Source organism: Salmo salar, chromosome 11 (assembly GCF_965601325.2).
Source record: "Salmo salar chromosome 11, fSalSal1, whole genome shotgun sequence".
Lineage (NCBI taxonomy): Eukaryota > Metazoa > Chordata > Actinopteri > Salmoniformes > Salmonidae > Salmo > Salmo salar.
In genome coordinates, this window is record NC_138301.1 from 121,030,513 (window position 1) to 121,049,416 (window position 18,904).

At 43.4% G+C, this 18,904-nt stretch overlaps 1 protein-coding gene across 2 annotated transcripts in view; it reads left to right on the forward strand.

Annotated features, from left to right (window-relative positions):
* The window catches only part of ltn1 (listerin E3 ubiquitin protein ligase 1), an 89,344-nt gene that overhangs the window by 42,341 nt on the left and 28,099 nt on the right, over positions 1-18,904 (forward strand). For both annotated transcript variants that reach the window (XR_014379503.1, XM_045690252.2), the window contains exons 22-27: positions 5,374-5,484; positions 7,346-7,473; positions 13,270-13,405; positions 14,150-14,294; positions 15,345-15,558; positions 16,370-16,607. Coding sequence is in view for 1 of the 2 variants with exons in the window: in XM_045690252.2 (XP_045546208.2) it covers positions 5,374-5,484; positions 7,346-7,473; positions 13,270-13,405; positions 14,150-14,294; positions 15,345-15,558; positions 16,370-16,607 (972 nt within the window). In the remaining variant the exon portion in view is untranslated. The remainder of the gene's footprint in view (positions 1-5,373; positions 5,485-7,345; positions 7,474-13,269; positions 13,406-14,149; positions 14,295-15,344; positions 15,559-16,369; positions 16,608-18,904) is intronic.

The window sequence follows — 18,904 nt, forward strand, 5'->3', positions numbered from 1 at the left end:
AGGTATGTAACTATCCTATAGTATAGATATACTCTACAGCAGGTATGTAACTATCCTATAGTATAGATATACTCTACAGCAGGTATGTAACTATCCTATAGTATAGATATACTCTACAGCAGGTATGTAACTATCCTATAGTATAGATATACTCTACAGCAGGTATGTAACTATCCTATAGTATAGATATACTCTACAGCAGGTATGTAACTATCCTATAGTATAGATATACTCTACAGCAGGTATGTAACTATCCTATAGTATAGATATACTCTACAGCAGGTATGTAACTATCCTATAGTATAGATATACTCTACAGCAGGTATGTAACTATCCTATAGTATAGATATACTCTACAGCAGGTAAACATGTAACTATACTATAGTATAGATATACTCTACAGCAGGTATGTAACTATCCTATAGTATAGATATACTCTACAGCAGGTATGTAACTATACTATAGTATATATATACTCTACTGCAGGTATGTAACTATCCTATAGTATAGATATACTCTACTGCAGGTATGTAACTATCCTATAGTATAGATATACTCTACAGCAGGTATGTAACTATCCTATAGTATAGATATACTCTACAGCAGGTAAACATGTAACTATCCTATAGTATAGATATACTCTACAGCAGGTAAACATGTAACTATCCTATAGTATAGATATACTCTACAGCAGGTAAACATGTAACTATCCTATAGTATAGATATACTCTACAGCAGGTATGTAACTATCCTATAGTATAGATATACTCTACAGCAGGTATGTAACTATCCTATAGTATAGATACACTCTACAGCAGGTATGTAACTATCCTATAGTATAGATATACTCTACAGCAGGTAAACATGTAACTATCCTATAGTATAGATATACTCTACAGCAGGTATGTAACTATCCTATAGTATAGATATACTCTACAGCAGGTATGTAACTATCCTATAGTGTAGATATACTCTACAGCAGGTATGTAACTATCCTATAGTATAGATATACTCTACAGCAGGTAAACATGTAACTATCCTATAGTATAGATATACTCTATAGCAGGTATGTAACTATCCTATAGTATAGATATACTCTACAGCAGGTATGTAACTATCCTATAGTATATATATACTCTACAGCAGGTAAACATGTAACTATCCTATAGTATAGATGTACTCTACAGCAGGTATGTAACTATCCTATAGTATAGATATACTCTACAGCAGGTATGTAACTATCCTATAGTATAGATATACTCTACAGCAGGTAAACATGTAACTATCCTATAGTATAGATGTACTCTACAGCAGGTATGTAACTATCCTATAGTATAGATATACTCTACAGCAGGTATGTAACTATCCTATAGTATAGATATACTCTACAGCAGGTATGTAACTATCCTATAGTATAGATATACTCTATAGCAGGTATGTAACTATCCTATAGTATAGATATACTCTACAGCAGGTATGTAACTATCCTATAGTATATATATACTCTACAGCAGGTATGTAACTATCCTATAGTATATATATACTCTACAGCAGGTATGTAACTATCCTATAGTATAGATATACTCTACAGCAGGTATGTAACTATCCTATAGTATATATATACTCTACAGCAGGTATGTAACTATCCTATAGTATAGATATACTCTACAGCAGGTATGTAACTATCCTATAGTATAGATATACTCTACACCAGGTAAACATGTAACTATCCTATAGTATAGATATACTCTACAGCAGGTATGTAACTATCCTATAGTATAGATATACTCTACAGCAGGTATGTAACTATCCTATAGTATAGATATACTCTATAGCAGGTATGTAACTATCCTATAGTATAGATATACTCTACAGCAGGTAAACATGTAACTATCCTATAGTATAGATATACTCTACAGCAGGTAAACATGTAACTATCCTATAGTATATACATACTCTACAGCAGGTAAACATGTAACTATCCTATAGTATAGATATACTCTATAGCAGGTATGTAACTATCCTATAGTATAGATATACTCTACAGCAGGTAAACATGTAACTATCCTATAGTATAGATATACTCTACAGCAGGTAAACATGTAACTATCCTATAGTATAGATATACTCTATAGCAGGTATGTAACTATCCTATAGTATATATATACTCTACAGCAGGTATGTAACTATACTATAGTATAGATATACTCTACAGCAGGTATGTAACTAACTATGTTGAAGGACTGGGGCCTAACACACCGTATAGAAAACCAATCTACTACGCTGACATATGGAATTGTTTTAATATCGTCATACGAAGAATCATTTACCTATTTGATTTTTAATTTTAGGACCCCTTTAGGTGTCCCATTTTTTATATATATTTTTTAATAAAATAAAATATTTGATGAAACATTGAATTTGATCTTACTTCTATTAGCCAATAGAAGCGCGTTGAATAACAGATTCAAAACATGGAACCACAGAAAGTCAAGACACAAAAATCTAAAGGAAGTTTGTTTTAAAGAGTCTGTCTTATATCTGTGAGAGAGAGAAGATAGATCAGTCCCAAAAATATTTTCTACTTAACTGCTTCCATATGTACTTCCATAATTTTTGTTCAACTGGTACCGGGCTACATTTAGACGAGTCTTGTGAGGCCTGTGGACAATCCTACAGCAAAACAACCAACCATGTACGTGTTCATGCGAGTCTCATCTTGTAAACCAGGACATTGGTCCCAAGATCCAGATGCAGTGGTTTGAGACCATGACAAGTTACAGACTGGATTTATATAGTCTTCAGTGGGCTCACAACCAACACAACTAGATCAAGAGTCCAAGGTCCCTAAATTCAATTGTAGAAAACTCAAGTACAGTGCAGTAGAGGGTACGGAGGGGACAGTACGGTAGAGTAGGGTGGGGTACAGTAGGGTAGGGTACTGTAGGGTCCTGTAGGGTAGGGTAGGGTACGGAGGGGACAGTACGGTAGGGTAGGGTAGGGTACCGTAGGGTAGGGTCCTGTAGGGTAGGGTAGGGTACGGAGGGGACAGTACGGTAGAGTAGGGTACTGTATGGTATGGTACTGTAGGGTAGGGCCCTGTAGGGTACGGTACTGTAGAGTAGGGTACTGTAGAGTAGGGTACTGTAGGGTATGGTACTGTAGGGTACTGTAGGGTAGGGTACTGTAGGGTACGGTACTGTAGAGTAGGGTACTGTAGAGTAGGGTACTGTAGGGTATGGTACTGTAGGGTAGGGTACTGTAGGGTACTGTAGGGTAGGGTCCTGTAGGGTAGGGTACTGTAGGGTACTGTAGGGTAGGGTCCTGTAGGGTACGGTACTGTAGAGTAGGGTACTGTAGAGTAGGGTACTGTAGGGTATGGTACTGTAGGGTACTGTAGGGTAGGGTACTGTAGGGTACTGTAGGGTAGGGTCCTGTAGGGTAGGGTACTGTAGAGTAGGGTACTGTAGGGTACTGTAGAGTAGGGTACTGTAGGGTACTGTAGGGTAGGGTCCTGTAGGGTACGGTAGGGTACAGTAGGATAGGGCCCTGTAGGGTAGGGTACTGTAGGGTAGGGTCCTGTAGGGTACTGTACGGTACGGTAGGGTACAATAGGGTAGGGTGCTGTAGGGTAGGGTCATGTAGAGTAGGGTCCTGTAGGGTAGGGTGCTGTAGGGTAGGGTACTGTATAGTAGGGTGCTGTAGGGTACTGTACAGTAGGGTAGGGTACAGTAGGGTAGGGTATGGTACTGTAGAGTAGGGTACTGTAGGGTAGGGTTGGGTACTGTAGGGTAGGGTCCTGTAGGGTACTGTACAGTACGGTAGGGTACAGTAGGGTAGGGTGGGGTGCTGTAGGGTACTGTACAGTACGGTAGGGTACAGTAGGGTAGGGTACAGTAGGGTATGGTACTGTAGAGTAGGGTACTGTACGGTACGGTAGGGTATGGCACATTAGACGTCTATGTTTTGGCCAAATAGATGACAATGTTTGGGCTCTTGGAGGGTTGGATCACCCCTGCTGGCTATGCATCTCAATACTCTACACTTGTTCCTGAAGTGTGCACTTGTCCACTACCCACATGGTGGTCCTCTGTAGCTCAGTTGGTAGAGCATGGTGCATGACCATTTTAAAATGGAGATGGCCTCAATGGCTTTTCCCGTTCTGTCACAGACTCCAAAATGGCACAGATACAAAGATGAGAACTCTATATATCTCTATGGTGTCACTTGTTTTGGTTGTGGCCGTTTCAGTTTGAACAATGTAGACTTACTTTGGACTTTAAAAACCTCTATGGGATCGGTGTGTGTCCCCCGCCCCCACAGGACGGTTGAGCTAACGTAGGCTAATGTGATTAGCATGAGGTTGTAAGTAACAAGAACATTTCCCAGGACATAGACATATCTGATATTGGCAGAAAGTTTAAATTCTTGTTAATCTAACTGCACTGTCCAATTTACAGTAGCTATTACAGTGAAGTAATACCATGCTATTGTTTGAGGAGAGTGCACAGTTATGAACTTGAAAATGTGTTAATAAACCAATTAGGCACATTTGAGCAGTCTTGATACAACATTTTGAACAGAAATGCAATGGTTCATTGGATCCGTCTAAAACTTTGTACATACACTGCTGCCATCTAGTGGCCAAAAATCTAAATTGTGCCTAAACTGGAATAATACATTTTGGCCTTTCTCTTGCATTTCAAAGATGCATGTTTTTTTTTAATTTGTATTAACTTTTACCAGATTTAATGTGTTATATTCTCCTACATTAATTTCACATTTCCACAATCTTCAAAGTGTTTGCTTTCAAATGGTACCAATAATATGCATATCCTTTCATCAGGTCCTGAGCTACAGGCAGTTAGATTTGGGTATGTAATTTTAGGTGAAAATTGGAGGGTAAATAAACATATATTTTTTTGAAGGATCCGATCCTTTAGTTAAAGAATCCCCATAGCTAACATATGGCTGGCTGTCTTTCATTTGGACGGATGTACACACCAGCAAACATATACTGTATTTTAGTCCCAAAACCATATTTGACATATTTCTTTATATTCTTAAAATACATGAAGATTTACCAACTTGCTCACCAATTTTTATTTATTTATTTTCTCCAAAAATCCCATCACCTGGTGATTTTAGTTGAGGTGTGGCTTAAGGCACATTCATTCTACAGTCTTTTTTTATGTGAGTTTCGGGAGTGAGATCAAAAGAGGATACATAATTTTTCCTGTGAAAGATGTTTTAAAAATGAAAATAGTAATGAGATCTGTATCATTTAATGACTCTACAGAAATACAGATGTTCTAATAACAGGGACTGTGGTCTCTATCCAACCCTTTGTCCTTTTTGTACCTGTCACCTCAGATCACTAGAGGAGGGGGGACTGTGGTCTCTGACTCTACAGAACTACATACACACCAACCACGTGGCTGAAACAGCTGGCACCATCAACACACTCTGTGGCAGCCCTGACAGGTAACATACCAGTACTACTTTAACCCTGACAGGTCAGATATCAGTACTACTTTAACCCGGACAGGTAACATATCAGTACTACTTTAACCCTGACAGGTAACATATCAGTACTACTTTAACCCTGACAGGTCAGATATCAGTACTACTTTAACCCGGACAGGTAACATATCAGTACTACTTTAACCCTGACAGGTAACATATCAGTACTACTTTAACCCTGACAGGTAACATATCAGTACTACTTTAACCCTGACAGGTCAGATATCAGTACTACTTTAACCCTGACAGGTCAGATACCAGTACTACTTTAACCCTGACAGGTCAGATACCAGTACTACTTTAACCCTGACAGGTCAGATATCAGTACTACTTTAACCCTGACAGGTCAGATATCAGTACTACTTTAACCCTGACAGGTAACATATCAGTACTACTTTAACCCTGACAGGTCAGATACCAGTACTACTTTAACCCTGACAGGTCAGATACCAGTACTACTTTAACCCTGACAGGTAACATATCAGTACTACTTTAACCCTGACAGGTAACATATCAGTACTACTTTAACCCTGACAGGTAACATATCAGTACTACTTTAACCCTGACAGGTCAGATATCAGTACTACTTTAACCCGGACAGGTAACATATCAGTACTACTTTAACCCTGACAGGTAACATATCAGTACTACTTTAACCCTGACAGGTCAGATATCAGTACTACTTTAACCCTGACAGGTCAGATACCAGTACTACTTTAACCCTGACAGGTCAGATATCAGTACTACTTTAACCCTGACAGGTAACATATCAGTACTACTTTAACCCTGACAGGTCAGATACCAGTACTACTTTAACCCTGACAGGTCAGATACCAGTACTACTTTAACCCTGACAGGTAACATATCAGTACTACTTTAACCCTGACAGGTAACATATCAGTACTACTTTAACCCTGACAGGTAACATATCAGTACTACTTTAACCCTGACAGGTCAGATATCAGTACTACTTTAACCCTGACAGGTCAGATACCAGTACTACTTTAACCCTGACAGGTAAGATACCAGTACTACTTTAACCCTGACAGGTCAGATACCAGTACTACTTTAACCCTGACAGGTCAGATACCAGTACTACTTTAACCCTGACAGGTCAGATATCAGTACTACTTTAACCCTGACAGGTCAGATACCAGTACTACTTTAACCCTGACAGGTCAGATATCAGTACTACTTTAACCCTGACAGGTAACATATCAGTACTACTTTAACCCTGACAGGTCAGATATCAGTACTACTTTAACCCTGACAGGTAACATATCAGTACTACTTTAACCCTGACAGGTCAGATATCAGTACCACTTTATTCAATGTTAGGATTCATACTTTCAAACACATGTGATGGAACGCTGGGTTTGGAACGCTGGGCTTGGAACGCTGGGTTTGGAACGCTGGGCTTGGAACGCTGGGTTTGGAACGCTGGGCTTGGAACGCTGGGTTTGGAACGCTGGGTTTGGAATGCTGGGCTTGGAACGCTGGGCTTGGAACGCTGGGCTTGGAACGCTGGGCTTGGAACGCTGGGCTTGGAACGCTGGGCTTGGAACGCTGGGCTTGGAACGCTGGGTTTGGAACGCTGGGTTTGGAACGCTGGGCTTGGAACGCTGGGCTTGGAACGCTGGGTTTGGAACGCTGGGCTTGGAACGCTGGGCTTGGAACGCTGGGCTTGGAACGCTGGGCTTGGAACAGGCCTCTTCTCCTTTCATTCAAGGAAACAGTCAGGTTTGCAGAGAGCACTAAGAATGATTCTAATGTCTGTGTCTCTGTGTGTGTCTCTGTGTGTGTGTCTCTGTGTGTGCGTCAGTCTGTTCCCCCTGTCAGAGAGCAGGCTCAGTACTCTACAGGTGCTGTGTCCTTATCTGACCACAGAGGAGAGAGAACGTCTCATTTCCCTGGCTGCTGCTGGCATACTCAACTGGCAAGAGGACCACAGTAAGAACACACATAGATACTCTCTCACACACCGACGCTCCAGTGTCTGTTAATTTTTTTTTCTCTCTCACTGGCCAGAAAATAATTTCTACAGGCCCTGAAATGGTGTAGTTAAAATGCATTGGTGTCATGCAGAAGGCTGAAGGTTGACATGCTTTCTCTCTATATTGAACACATTTCACTGCACATATCTGGTGTATGAGACAATAAAACATGATTTTAATTTGATTCAGTAGTAGGCTACATTTGGTTATTATACAAAAAAAAAATACATATAAAACACAACATGCAACAATTTCTTTTTTTTTTACTGAGTTACAGTTCATATAAGGAAATCAGTCAATTTAAATTAATTCATTAAACCTTAATCTATGGATTTGACATGACTGGCCAGGGGGTCCCAGGTGTAGGACCATGGTTTGGTCCAACAGGTGCATCATGACCCCTGTGTTCTCTATGAACCAACAGTAGCATCATGACCCCTGTGTTCTCTATGAACCAACAGTAGCATCATGACCCCTGTGTTCTCTATGAACCAACAGTAGCCTTGTGTTCTCCCTATGAACCAACAGTAGCATCATGACCCCTGTGTTCTCTCTATGAACCAACAGTAGCCTTGTGTTCTCCCTATGAACCAACAGTAGCATCATGACCCCTGTGTTCTCTCTATGAACCAACAGTAGCATCATGACCCCTGTGTTCTCTCTATGAACCAACAGTAGCATCATGACCCCTGTGTTCTCTATGAACCAACAGTAGCATCATGACCCCTGTGTTCTCCCTATGAACCAACAGTAGCATCATGACCCCTGTGTTCTCTCTATGAACCAACAGTAGCATCATGACCCCTGTGTTCTCTCTATGAACCAACAGTAGCATCATGACCCCTGTGTTCTCTCTATGAACCAACAGTAGCATCATGACCCCTGTGTTCTCTCTATGAACCAACAGTAGCCTTGTGTTCTCCCTATGAACCAACAGTAGCATCATGACCCCTGTGTTCTCCCTATGAACCAACAGTAGCATCATGACCCCTGTGTTCTCTCTATGAACCAACAGTAGCATCATGACCCCTGTGTTCTCTCTATGAACCAACAGTAGCATCATGACCCCTGTGTTCTCTCTATGAACCAACAGTAGCATCATGACCCCTGTGTTCTCTATGAACCAACAGTAGCATCATGACCCCTGTGTTCTCTATGAACCAACAGTAGCATCATGACCCCTGTGTTCTCTATGAACCAACAGTAGCATCATGACCCCTGTGTTCTCTATGAACCAACAGTAGCATCATGACCCCTGTGTTCTCTATGAACCAACAGTAGCATCATGACCCCTGTGTTCTCTCTATGAACCAACAGTAGCATCATGACCCCTGTGTTCTCTATGAACCAACAGTAGCATCATGACCCCTGTGTTCTCTCTATGAACCAACAGTAGCATCATGACCCCTGTGTTCTCTATGAACCAACAGTAGCATCATGACCCCTGTGTTCTCTATGAACCAACAGTAGCATCATGACCCCTGTGTTCTCTATGAACCAACAGTAGCATCATGACCCCTGTGTTCTCTATGAACCAACAGTAGCATCATGACCCCTGTGTTCTCTCTATGAACCAACAGTAGCATCATGACCCCTGTGTTCTCCCTATGAACCAACAGTAGCATCATGACCCCTGTGTTCTCTCTATGAACCAACAGTAGCATCATGACCCCTGTGTTCTCTCTATGAACCAACAGTAGCATCATGACCCCTGTGTTCTCCCTATGAACCAACAGTAGCATCATGACCCCTGTGTTCTCTATGAACCAACAGTAGCATCATGACCCCTGTGTTCTCCCTATGAACCAACAGTAGCATCATGACCCCTGTGTTCTCTCTATGAACCAACAGTAGCATCATGACCCCTGTGTTCTCTATGAACCAACAGTAGCATCATGACCCCTGTGTTCTCCCTATGAACCAACAGTAGCATCATGACCCCTGTGTTCTCCCTATGAACCAACAGTAGCATCATGACCCCTGTGTTCTCTCTATGAACCAACAGTAGCATCATGACCCCTGTGTTCTCTCTATGAACCAACAGTAGCATCATGACCCCTGTGTTCTCTCTATGAACCAACAGTAGCATCATGACCCCTGTGTTCTCTCTATGAACCAACAGTAGCATCATGACCCCTGTGTTCTCTCTATGAACCAACAGTAGCATCATGACCCCTGTGTTCTCCCTATGAACCAACAGTAGCATCATGACCCCTGTGTTCTCTATGAACCAACAGTAGCATCATGACCCCTGTGTTCTCCCTATGAACCAACAGTAGCATCATGACCCCTGTGTTCTCTATGAACCAACAGTAGCATCATGACCCCTGTGTTCTCTATGAACCAACAGTAGCATCATGACCCCTGTGTTCTCCCTATGAACCAACAGTAGCATCATGACCCCTGTGTTCTCTATGAACCAACAGTAGCATCATGACCCCTGTGTTCTCTCTATGAACCAACAGTAGCATCATGACCCCTGTGTTCTCCCTATGAACCAACAGTAGCATCATGACCCCTGTGTTCTCTCTATGAACCAACAGTAGCATCATGACCCCTGTGTTCTCCCTATGAACCAACAGTAGCATCATGACCCCTGTGTTCTCTATGAACCAACAGTAGCATCATGACCCCTGTGTTCTCTATGAACCAACAGTAGCATCATGACCCCTGTGTTCTCTCTATGAACCAACAGTAGCATCATGACCCCTGTGTTCTCTCTATGAACCAACAGTAGCATCATGACCCCTGTGTTCTCTCTATGAACCAACAGTAGCATCATGACCCCTGTGTTCTCTATGAACCAACAGTAGCATCATGACCCCTGTGTTCTCTCTATGAACCAACAGTAGCATCATGACCCCTGTGTTCTCTATGAACCAACAGTAGCATCATGACCCCTGTGTTCTCTCTATGAACCAACAGTAGCATCATGACCCCTGTGTTCTCTATGAACCAACAGTAGCATCATGACCCCTGTGTTCTCCCTATGAACCAACAGTAGCATCATGACCCCTGTGTTCTCTATGAACCAACAGGTGCATCATGACCCCTGTGTTCTCTATGAACCAACAGTAGCATCATGACCCCTGTGTTCTCTATGAACCAACAGTAGCATCATGACCCCTGTGTTCTCTATGAACCAACAGTAGCATCATGACCCCTGTGTTCTCTATGAACCAACAGTAGCATCATGACCCCTGTGTTCTCTATGAACCAACAGTAGCATCATGACCCCTGTGTTCTCTATGAACCAACAGTAGCATCATGACCCCTGTGTTCTCTATGAACCAACAGTAGCATCATGACCCCTGTGTTCTCCCTATGAATGGTGAGAGGTTAGCATTGTCTTGGGGTTATGATATAAAATGCTAACCTCCCCTGTTATTGTAATGGTGAGAGGTTAGCATTGTCTTGGGGGTATAATATAAAATGCTAACCTCCCCTGTTATTGTAATGGTGAGAGGTTAGCATGTCTTGGGGGTATAATATAAAATGCTAACCTCCCCTGTTATTGTAATGGTGAGAGGTTAGCATGACTTGGGGGTATGATATAAAATGCTAACCTCCCCTGTTATTGTAATGGTGAGAGGTTAGCATGTCTTGGGGGTTTGATATAAAATGCTAACCTCCCTTTTTATTGTAATGGTGAGAGGTTAGCATGTCTTGGTGGTATGATATAAAATGCTAACCTCCCCTGTTATTGTAATGGTGAGAGGTTAGCATGTCTTGGGGGTATGATATAAAATGCTAACCTCCCCTGTTATTGTAATGGTGAGAGGTTAGCATGTCTTGGTGGTATGATATAAAATGCTAACCTCCCCTGTTATTGTAATGGTGAGAGGTTAGCATGTCTTGGGGGTATGATATACAATGCTAACCTCCCCTGTTATTGTAATGGTGACACTATCCGTTACCATGGTATCATCCACATTAATGTAGAAGTGTTTAGAAACATATTCTAATCTTATTTACAATAAAAGTGACTTCTAATGACACAATACATTATTTACTATTAATTTCTATTGGGAACAAGATCATCTGAAACACAACCAAAACAAACAGCAGATGGATCCAACCAGTTTGTAGAGTCACCAGCTTGATGCCGTCATTGCAGGCTAGGAATATGGGACCAAATACTAAACGTTGGACTACTTTAAACTACTTTTGACTACTTGAAACCAGCGACCCTCTCGTTGCCAGCTCACTTCTAAGACAGATTTTTCCCTCCGGTTGCTGGCTCGCCTCTAACGACTAGTCTACCTGCCGACCTATGTTTAACTATTGAAGAGTTACTTTTTGTAAATCAAAATAAAGTGGGTTGATGGGCTCTTCTTTTTGCTCAAGAAGTTGTGACGTGTTGGCCTGGTGGTACTTGACTGAACGGCCAATCATATCGATATAATATGTCGAGGTGGGGAGGATATATACAGTTACATATTGCAATATTATTTTTTGTCTATATTATATACATATTTAGAATCCATATATATGTTTTTTGCTAGCGTTATAGCTAGTGCTAATCTACTGTACCTGCGCCAAAACGCCCGTGTTTTGCCTCCTATAGTTTGTTCTTCATTTTCTTTTTAAATAGTGAGCCAACATATATTTTCATCGGTTTATTTCCATGACTGATCATGTAAGAACAAACATTTGTGTGTTTTACTATACTTGTGGGGACCAAACTGTTGAGTCCCATTCAAAATCCTATTTTCCCTAACCTCAACCCTAACCTCAACCCTAACCTTAACCCTTAACTTAACCCTAACCTTAACCTTAACCTTAACCCTAACCTTAACGTTAACCCTTAACCTTAACCTTAACCTTAACCCTAACCTTAACCCTAACCTTAACCCTAACCTTAACCTTGACTCTAACCCTAACCTTAACCCTAACCTTAACTTGACCCTTAAATTGACCCTAACCCTTAACTTATCCCTAACCTTAACTTTAACCCTTAACTTAGGGATTTCAGTGCTAACAGGGATTTCAGTGCTAACAGAAATTGTATTTGAATTCCACAGGGATTCTGGCCCCATGTTGACTCCAATGCTTCCCACAGTTGTGTCCAGTTGGCTGGATATCCTTTGGGTGGTGGACCATTCTTGATACACACGGGAAACTGTTGAGTGTGAAAAACCCAACAACGTTGCAGTTCTTGATACAAACCGGTGCACCTGGCACCTTCTACCATACCCCCGTTTAAAGGCACTTAAGTCTTTTGTCTTGTCCATTCTGCCTCAATGGCATACATACATAATCTATGTCTCAAGGCTTAAAAATCCTTCTTTAACCCGTCTCCTCCCCTTCATCTACACTGATTTTGAAGTGGACTTAACAAGTGACATCAATAAGGGATCATATCGTTCACCTGGATTCACCTGGTCAGTCTGTGTCATGGAAAGAGCAAGTGTTCTTAATGTTTTGTACACTCAATGCATAGGCTATTCGTCAAAATAGCCTATTTTGCGTTGATGAACAAAGATAATCTCAGGGACTGTTCAAACAGTAAAACCAAACAACAAGATTCCCCCCTGAAAAGGCATTTTGTTTTAGCAGTAATAACTAGTGATTACAGGCTATTGTGAAATGGTAGAACCTACTGTAGCCAACCAGTTAGCCGTGTGTTTTTATTCAATTCATGACCAAAACATGATCTATTTTTTTTTAGTAGCTATGGGAATGAATACACAAGCAGGATATCAAAGTGAGGGTGTGTGTGTGTGTGTGTGTAATCTCTGTGGTCCTCTAGGTGTGTGTGGGTGTGTGTCGGTGCTCTTGTGCTGTCTCAAGGCCTCTACACCAGTTCAGGAGGAGCTGCTAATAGCTGTACTGGCCACCATGATGGAATGGAGAAACCGCAAAGAAGACTGGTTCCTATTCAGCAGGTAGGAGGGAGCATACCTGTCTGTCTGCGCTGGCTGGCTAGCTGAATCTGGCTGGCTAGCTGAATCTGGCTGGCTTGGTCCGTCTTTCTGCCTCTTTTGTCTGTTGCTCTGTCAGTAGTTTTTTTAAATTAATGTTTTCGTTAGGGACCAGGTACAACATCCCATTGCACCAGATTTAGCGAGATGGCTATCTCTTTTTTTTCTCTCTCTCTGTCTCTGTCTGCCTGGCTCGTCATTGTCTGTCCGTCTCTCTGTCTGCCTCTGTCTGGCTGGCTGGATCTGTCTGCCTGGCTCGTCATTCTCTGTCTCTGTCTGTCTGTCTAGCTGTCTGTCTCTGTTTGTTTTGCGTACTCTCTGTCATGTTGTGCTGTTCCCTCTCTGTCTCCATCTCTCTCTCTCTGATGTGATGCACAGCAGCCATTTAGTGATAGAAAGCTCACCATGTTGAAATGGAGTGTCCTTTTAATGGCTCTGTGTTTCCTGTTAAAACCCTTTACCCTCTGTGTTTCCTGTTAAAACCCTTTACCCTCTGTGTTTCCTGTTAAAACCCTTTACCCTCTGTGTTTCCTGTTAAAACCCTTTACCCTCTGTGTTTCCTGTTAAAACCCTTTACCCTCTGTGTTTCCTGTTAAAACCCTTTACCCTCTGTGTTTCCTGTTAAAACCCTTTACCCTCTGTGTTTCCTGTTAAAACCCTTTACCCTCTGTGTTTCCTGTTAAAACCCTTTACCCTCTGTGTTTCCAGTGACCTGTCCAAGACGACCGCGGCCCAGCTGTCTCTCAGCGTGGAGATGATGCGTTTCCTGTCCCGGCTGGTGACTCATTTTCCCACAATCCTCGGGGGCAGCCAGTGGGACTTCCTGCTCTGCTCCATGCTGGCCTGGCTAGAGGTAAAATGGCTGCCCAGACCATGTGACCATGACAAGGAAATACTCCTGGCTCATACCCATCCCCATCACATTTTAGTCATTTATCAGACGCTCTTATCCAGAGAGACTTTCAGTAAGTACATTCATCTCCAGATAGCTAGGTGGACCAGTCATAGTCAGTACATTAATCTCCAGATAGCTAGGTGGACCAGTCATAGTCAGTACATTCATCTCCAGATAGCTAGGTGGACCAGTCATAGTCAGTACATTCATCTCCAGATAGCTAGGTGGACCAGTCATAGTCAGTCCATTCATCTCCAGATAGCTAGGTGGACCAGTCATAGTCAGTCCATTCATCTCCAGATAGCTAGGTGGACCAGTCATAGTCAGTCCATTCATCTCCAGATAGCTAGATGGACCAGTCATAGTCAGTCCATTCATCTCCAGATAGCTAGGTGGACCAGTCATAGTCAGTCCATTCATCTCCAGATAGCTAGGTGGACCAGTCATAGTCAGTCCATTCATCTCCAGATAGCTAGGTGGACCAGTCATAGTCAGTACATTCATCTCCAGATAGCTAGATGGACCAGTCATAGTCAGTACATTCATCTCCAGATAGCTAGGTGGACCAGTCATAGTCAGTACATTCATCTCCAGATAGGGAGGGGCAGTTCCTCTTCCTGATCCGTAGCACCAAGGCCTTATAGTGGATGTGAGCATCACACCAAGGTTCATTTTACACCCTCTCTCTCTCTCTCTCTCTCTCTCTCTCTCTCTCTCTCTCTCTCTCTGCCTCTCTCTCTGCCTCTCTCTCTGTCTCTGTCTCTGTCTCTCTCTCTCTCTCCCTCTCTCTCTCTCTCTCTCTCTCTCTCTGTCTCTCTCTCTGTCTCTCTCTCTCTCTCTCTGTCTCTCTCTCTCTCTGTCTCTCTCTCTGTCTCTCTCTCTCTCTCTCTCTCTCTCTCTGTCTCTCTCTCTCTCTCTCTGTCTCTCTCTCTCTCTGTCTCTCTCTCTGTCTCTCTCTGTCTCTGTCTCTGTCTCTGTGTCTCTCTCTCCCTCTCTCCCTCCCCCCAGACTACTAGTGATAATGTGGGGTGTCTGTGGAACCCCTGGGTGCAGTTGTTGGTGTGTGAGACCTGTGAGCTGATCGTGCAGCTGAACCAGTTCTTCACAGCGCCCCCGCCTGGTGTGGATGACCTACTGCCCTCAGAGCTGACCGCAGAGTGGAACGCCTTCTTCATAGAGGGAATATACAGCCTGATGCTGCCCCTGCCTGGCAAAATCACTGGTAGGGATGGGGGGGGGGGTCAGGGTGTGGGGGGGGGGGGGGGGGGGGTCAGGGTGTGTAGGTCAGGGTGTGTATGGGGGGGGTCAGGGTGTGTATGGGGGGGGGTCAGGGTGTGTATGGGGGGGTCAGGGTGTGTATGGGGGGGTCAGGGTGTGTATGGGGTGGTGGGGGGGTCAGGGTGTGTATGGGGTGGTGGGGGGGTCAGGGTGTGTATGGGGGGGTCAGGGTGTATATGGGGGGGTCAGGGTGTGTATGGGGTGGTGGGGGGGTCAGGGTGTGTATGGGGGGGGTCAGGGTGTGTATGGGGGGGGTCAGGGTGTGTATGGGGGGGGGTCAGGGTGTGTATGGGGGGGGGTCAGGGTGTGTATGGGGGGGGGTCAGGGTGTGTATGGGGGGGGTCAGGGTGTGTATGGGGGGGGTCAGGGTGTGTATGGGGGGGGTCAGGGTGTGTATGGGGGGGGTCAGGGTGTGTATGGGGGGGGGTCAGGGTGTGTATGGGGGGGGGTCAGGGTGTGTATGGGGGGGGGTCAGGGTGTGTATGGGGGGGGTCAGGGTGTGTATGGGGGGGGTCAGGGTGTGTATGGGGGGGGTCAGGGTGTGTATGGGGGGGGGGTCAGGGTGTGTATGGGGGGGGGGGGTCAGGGTGTGTATGGGGGGGGGGTCAGGGTGTGTATGGGGGGGGGGTCAGGGTGTGTATGGGGGGGGGGGTCAGGGTGTGTATGGGGGGTGTTAGTAACCCTCAAGGTGAGGTTTCCTACAAAACATTTTTTGGTCTAATTTTAAACCCTTGTCCTTTCTCCTCTTCCTGTAGAGGCCTTCAAGGAGCCAGACGATCCACTGTTCCCATTGGCTGTCCTGCGGTCTGTGGGCATGGCTCTGACCTACGTCCCGCTGCAGCAGCTTACCCATAATTCCTTGCCAGCGCGGTTCGTGGCAGACCAGAAGACGAGCCTACCTGAGGCACTGCAGACCCTACTCAACACACTAACTCCTTTGCTGCTGTTCAAAGCCAGACCGCTGCAACTCACTGTCTACCACATACTGGACAAGTACGATTATAACTCACTATCTACCACATACTGGACAAGTACGACTATAACTCACTGTCTACCACATACTGTCTACCACATACTGTCTACCACATACTGGCTACCACATACTGGACAAGTACGATTATAACTCACTGTCTACCACATACTGTCTACCACATACTGGACAAGTACGATTATAACTCACTGTCTACCACATACTGCCTACCACATACTGGACAAGTACGACTATAACTCACTGTCTACCACATACTGTCTACCACATACTGGACAAGTACGACTATAACTCACTGTCTACCACATACTGTCTACCACATACTGTCTACCACATACTGGCTACCACATACTGGACAAGTATGATTATAACTCACTGTCTACCACATACTGTCTACCACATACTGGACAAGTACGACTATAACTCACTGTCTACCACATACTGTCTACCACATACTGTCTACCACATACTGGACAAGTACGATTATAACTCACTGTCTACCACATACTGTCTACCACATACTGGACAAGTAAGATTATAACTCACTGTCTACCACATACTGTCTACCACATACTGTCTACCACATACTGTCTACCACATACTGGACAAGTAAGATTATAACTCACTGTCTACCACATACTGTCTACCACATACTGTCTACCACATACTGTCTACCACATACTGGACAAGTACGACTATAACTCACTGTCTACCACATACTGTCTACCACATACTGTCTACCACATACTGTCTACCACATACTGGACAAGTACGATTATAACTCACTGTCTACCACATACTGTCTACCACATACTGTCTACCACATACTGTCTACCACATACTGGACAAGTAAGATTATAACTCACTGTCTACCACATACTGTCTACCACATACTGTCTACCACATACTAGACAAGTAAGATTATAACTCACTGTCTACCACATACTGTCTACCACATACTGGACAAGTAGATTATAACTCACTGTCTACCACATACTGTCTACCACATACTGGACAAGTAAGATTATAACTCACTGTCTACCACATACTGTCTACCGTATACTGTCTACCGCATACTGGACAAGTACGATATATATAACTCACTGTCTACCACATACTGTCTACCACATACTAGACAAGTATGATTATAACTCACTGTCTACCACATACTGTCTACCACATACTAGACAAGTACGATTATAGCTCACTGTCTACCACATACTGTCTACCACATACTGTCTACCACATACTAGACAAGTAAGTCACTGTCTACCACATCACTGTCTACCACATACTGTCTACCACATACTGTCTACCACATACTAGACAAGTACGATTATAGCTCACTACTGTCTACCACATACTGTCTACCACATACTGGACAAGTACGACTATAACTCACTGTCTACCACATACTGTCTACCACATACTGTCTACCACATACTGTCTACCACATACTGGACAAGTAAGATTATAACTCACTGTCTACCACATACTGTCTACCACATACTGTCTACCACATACTGTCTACCACATACTAGACAAGTAAGATTATAACTCACTGTCTACCACATACTGTCTACCACATACTGTCTACCACATACTGGACAAGTAAGATTATAACTCACTGTCTACCACATACTGTCTACCACATACTGTCTACCACATACTAGACAAGTAAGATTATAACTCACTGTCTACCACATACTGTCTACCACATACTGTCTACCACATACTAGACAAGTAAGATTATAACTCACTGTCTACCACATACTGTCTACCACATACTGGACAAGTACGATTATAACTCACTGTCTACCACATACTGGCTACCACATACTGGCTACCACATACTGTCTACCACATACTAGACAAGTACGATTATAACTCACTGTCTACCACATACTGTCTACCACATACTTTCTACCACATACTAGACAAGTAAGATTATAACTCACTGTCTACCACATACTGTCTACCACATACTGTCTACCACATACTAGACATGTACGAGAGAGAACAAATCAATGTATTACAAGTGTCTGTCTGTGTGTTCACTGCCACGGAACATGTTTGTTCGAACTTGTTGACAACTGTGGCATGGTACATGAATACCTACCCATACGACAAGCCTCCTGAGCTCACTTGTTGTTTCGGTGTCAAGGAGCCTGACCTGTCTGTCTGTCTGTCTGTCTGTCTGTCTGTCTGTCTGTCTGTCTGTCTGTCTGTCTGTCTGTCTGTCTGTCTGTCTGTCTGTCTGTCTTGTCTGTCTTGTCTGTCTTGTCTGTTCTTGTCTGTCTGT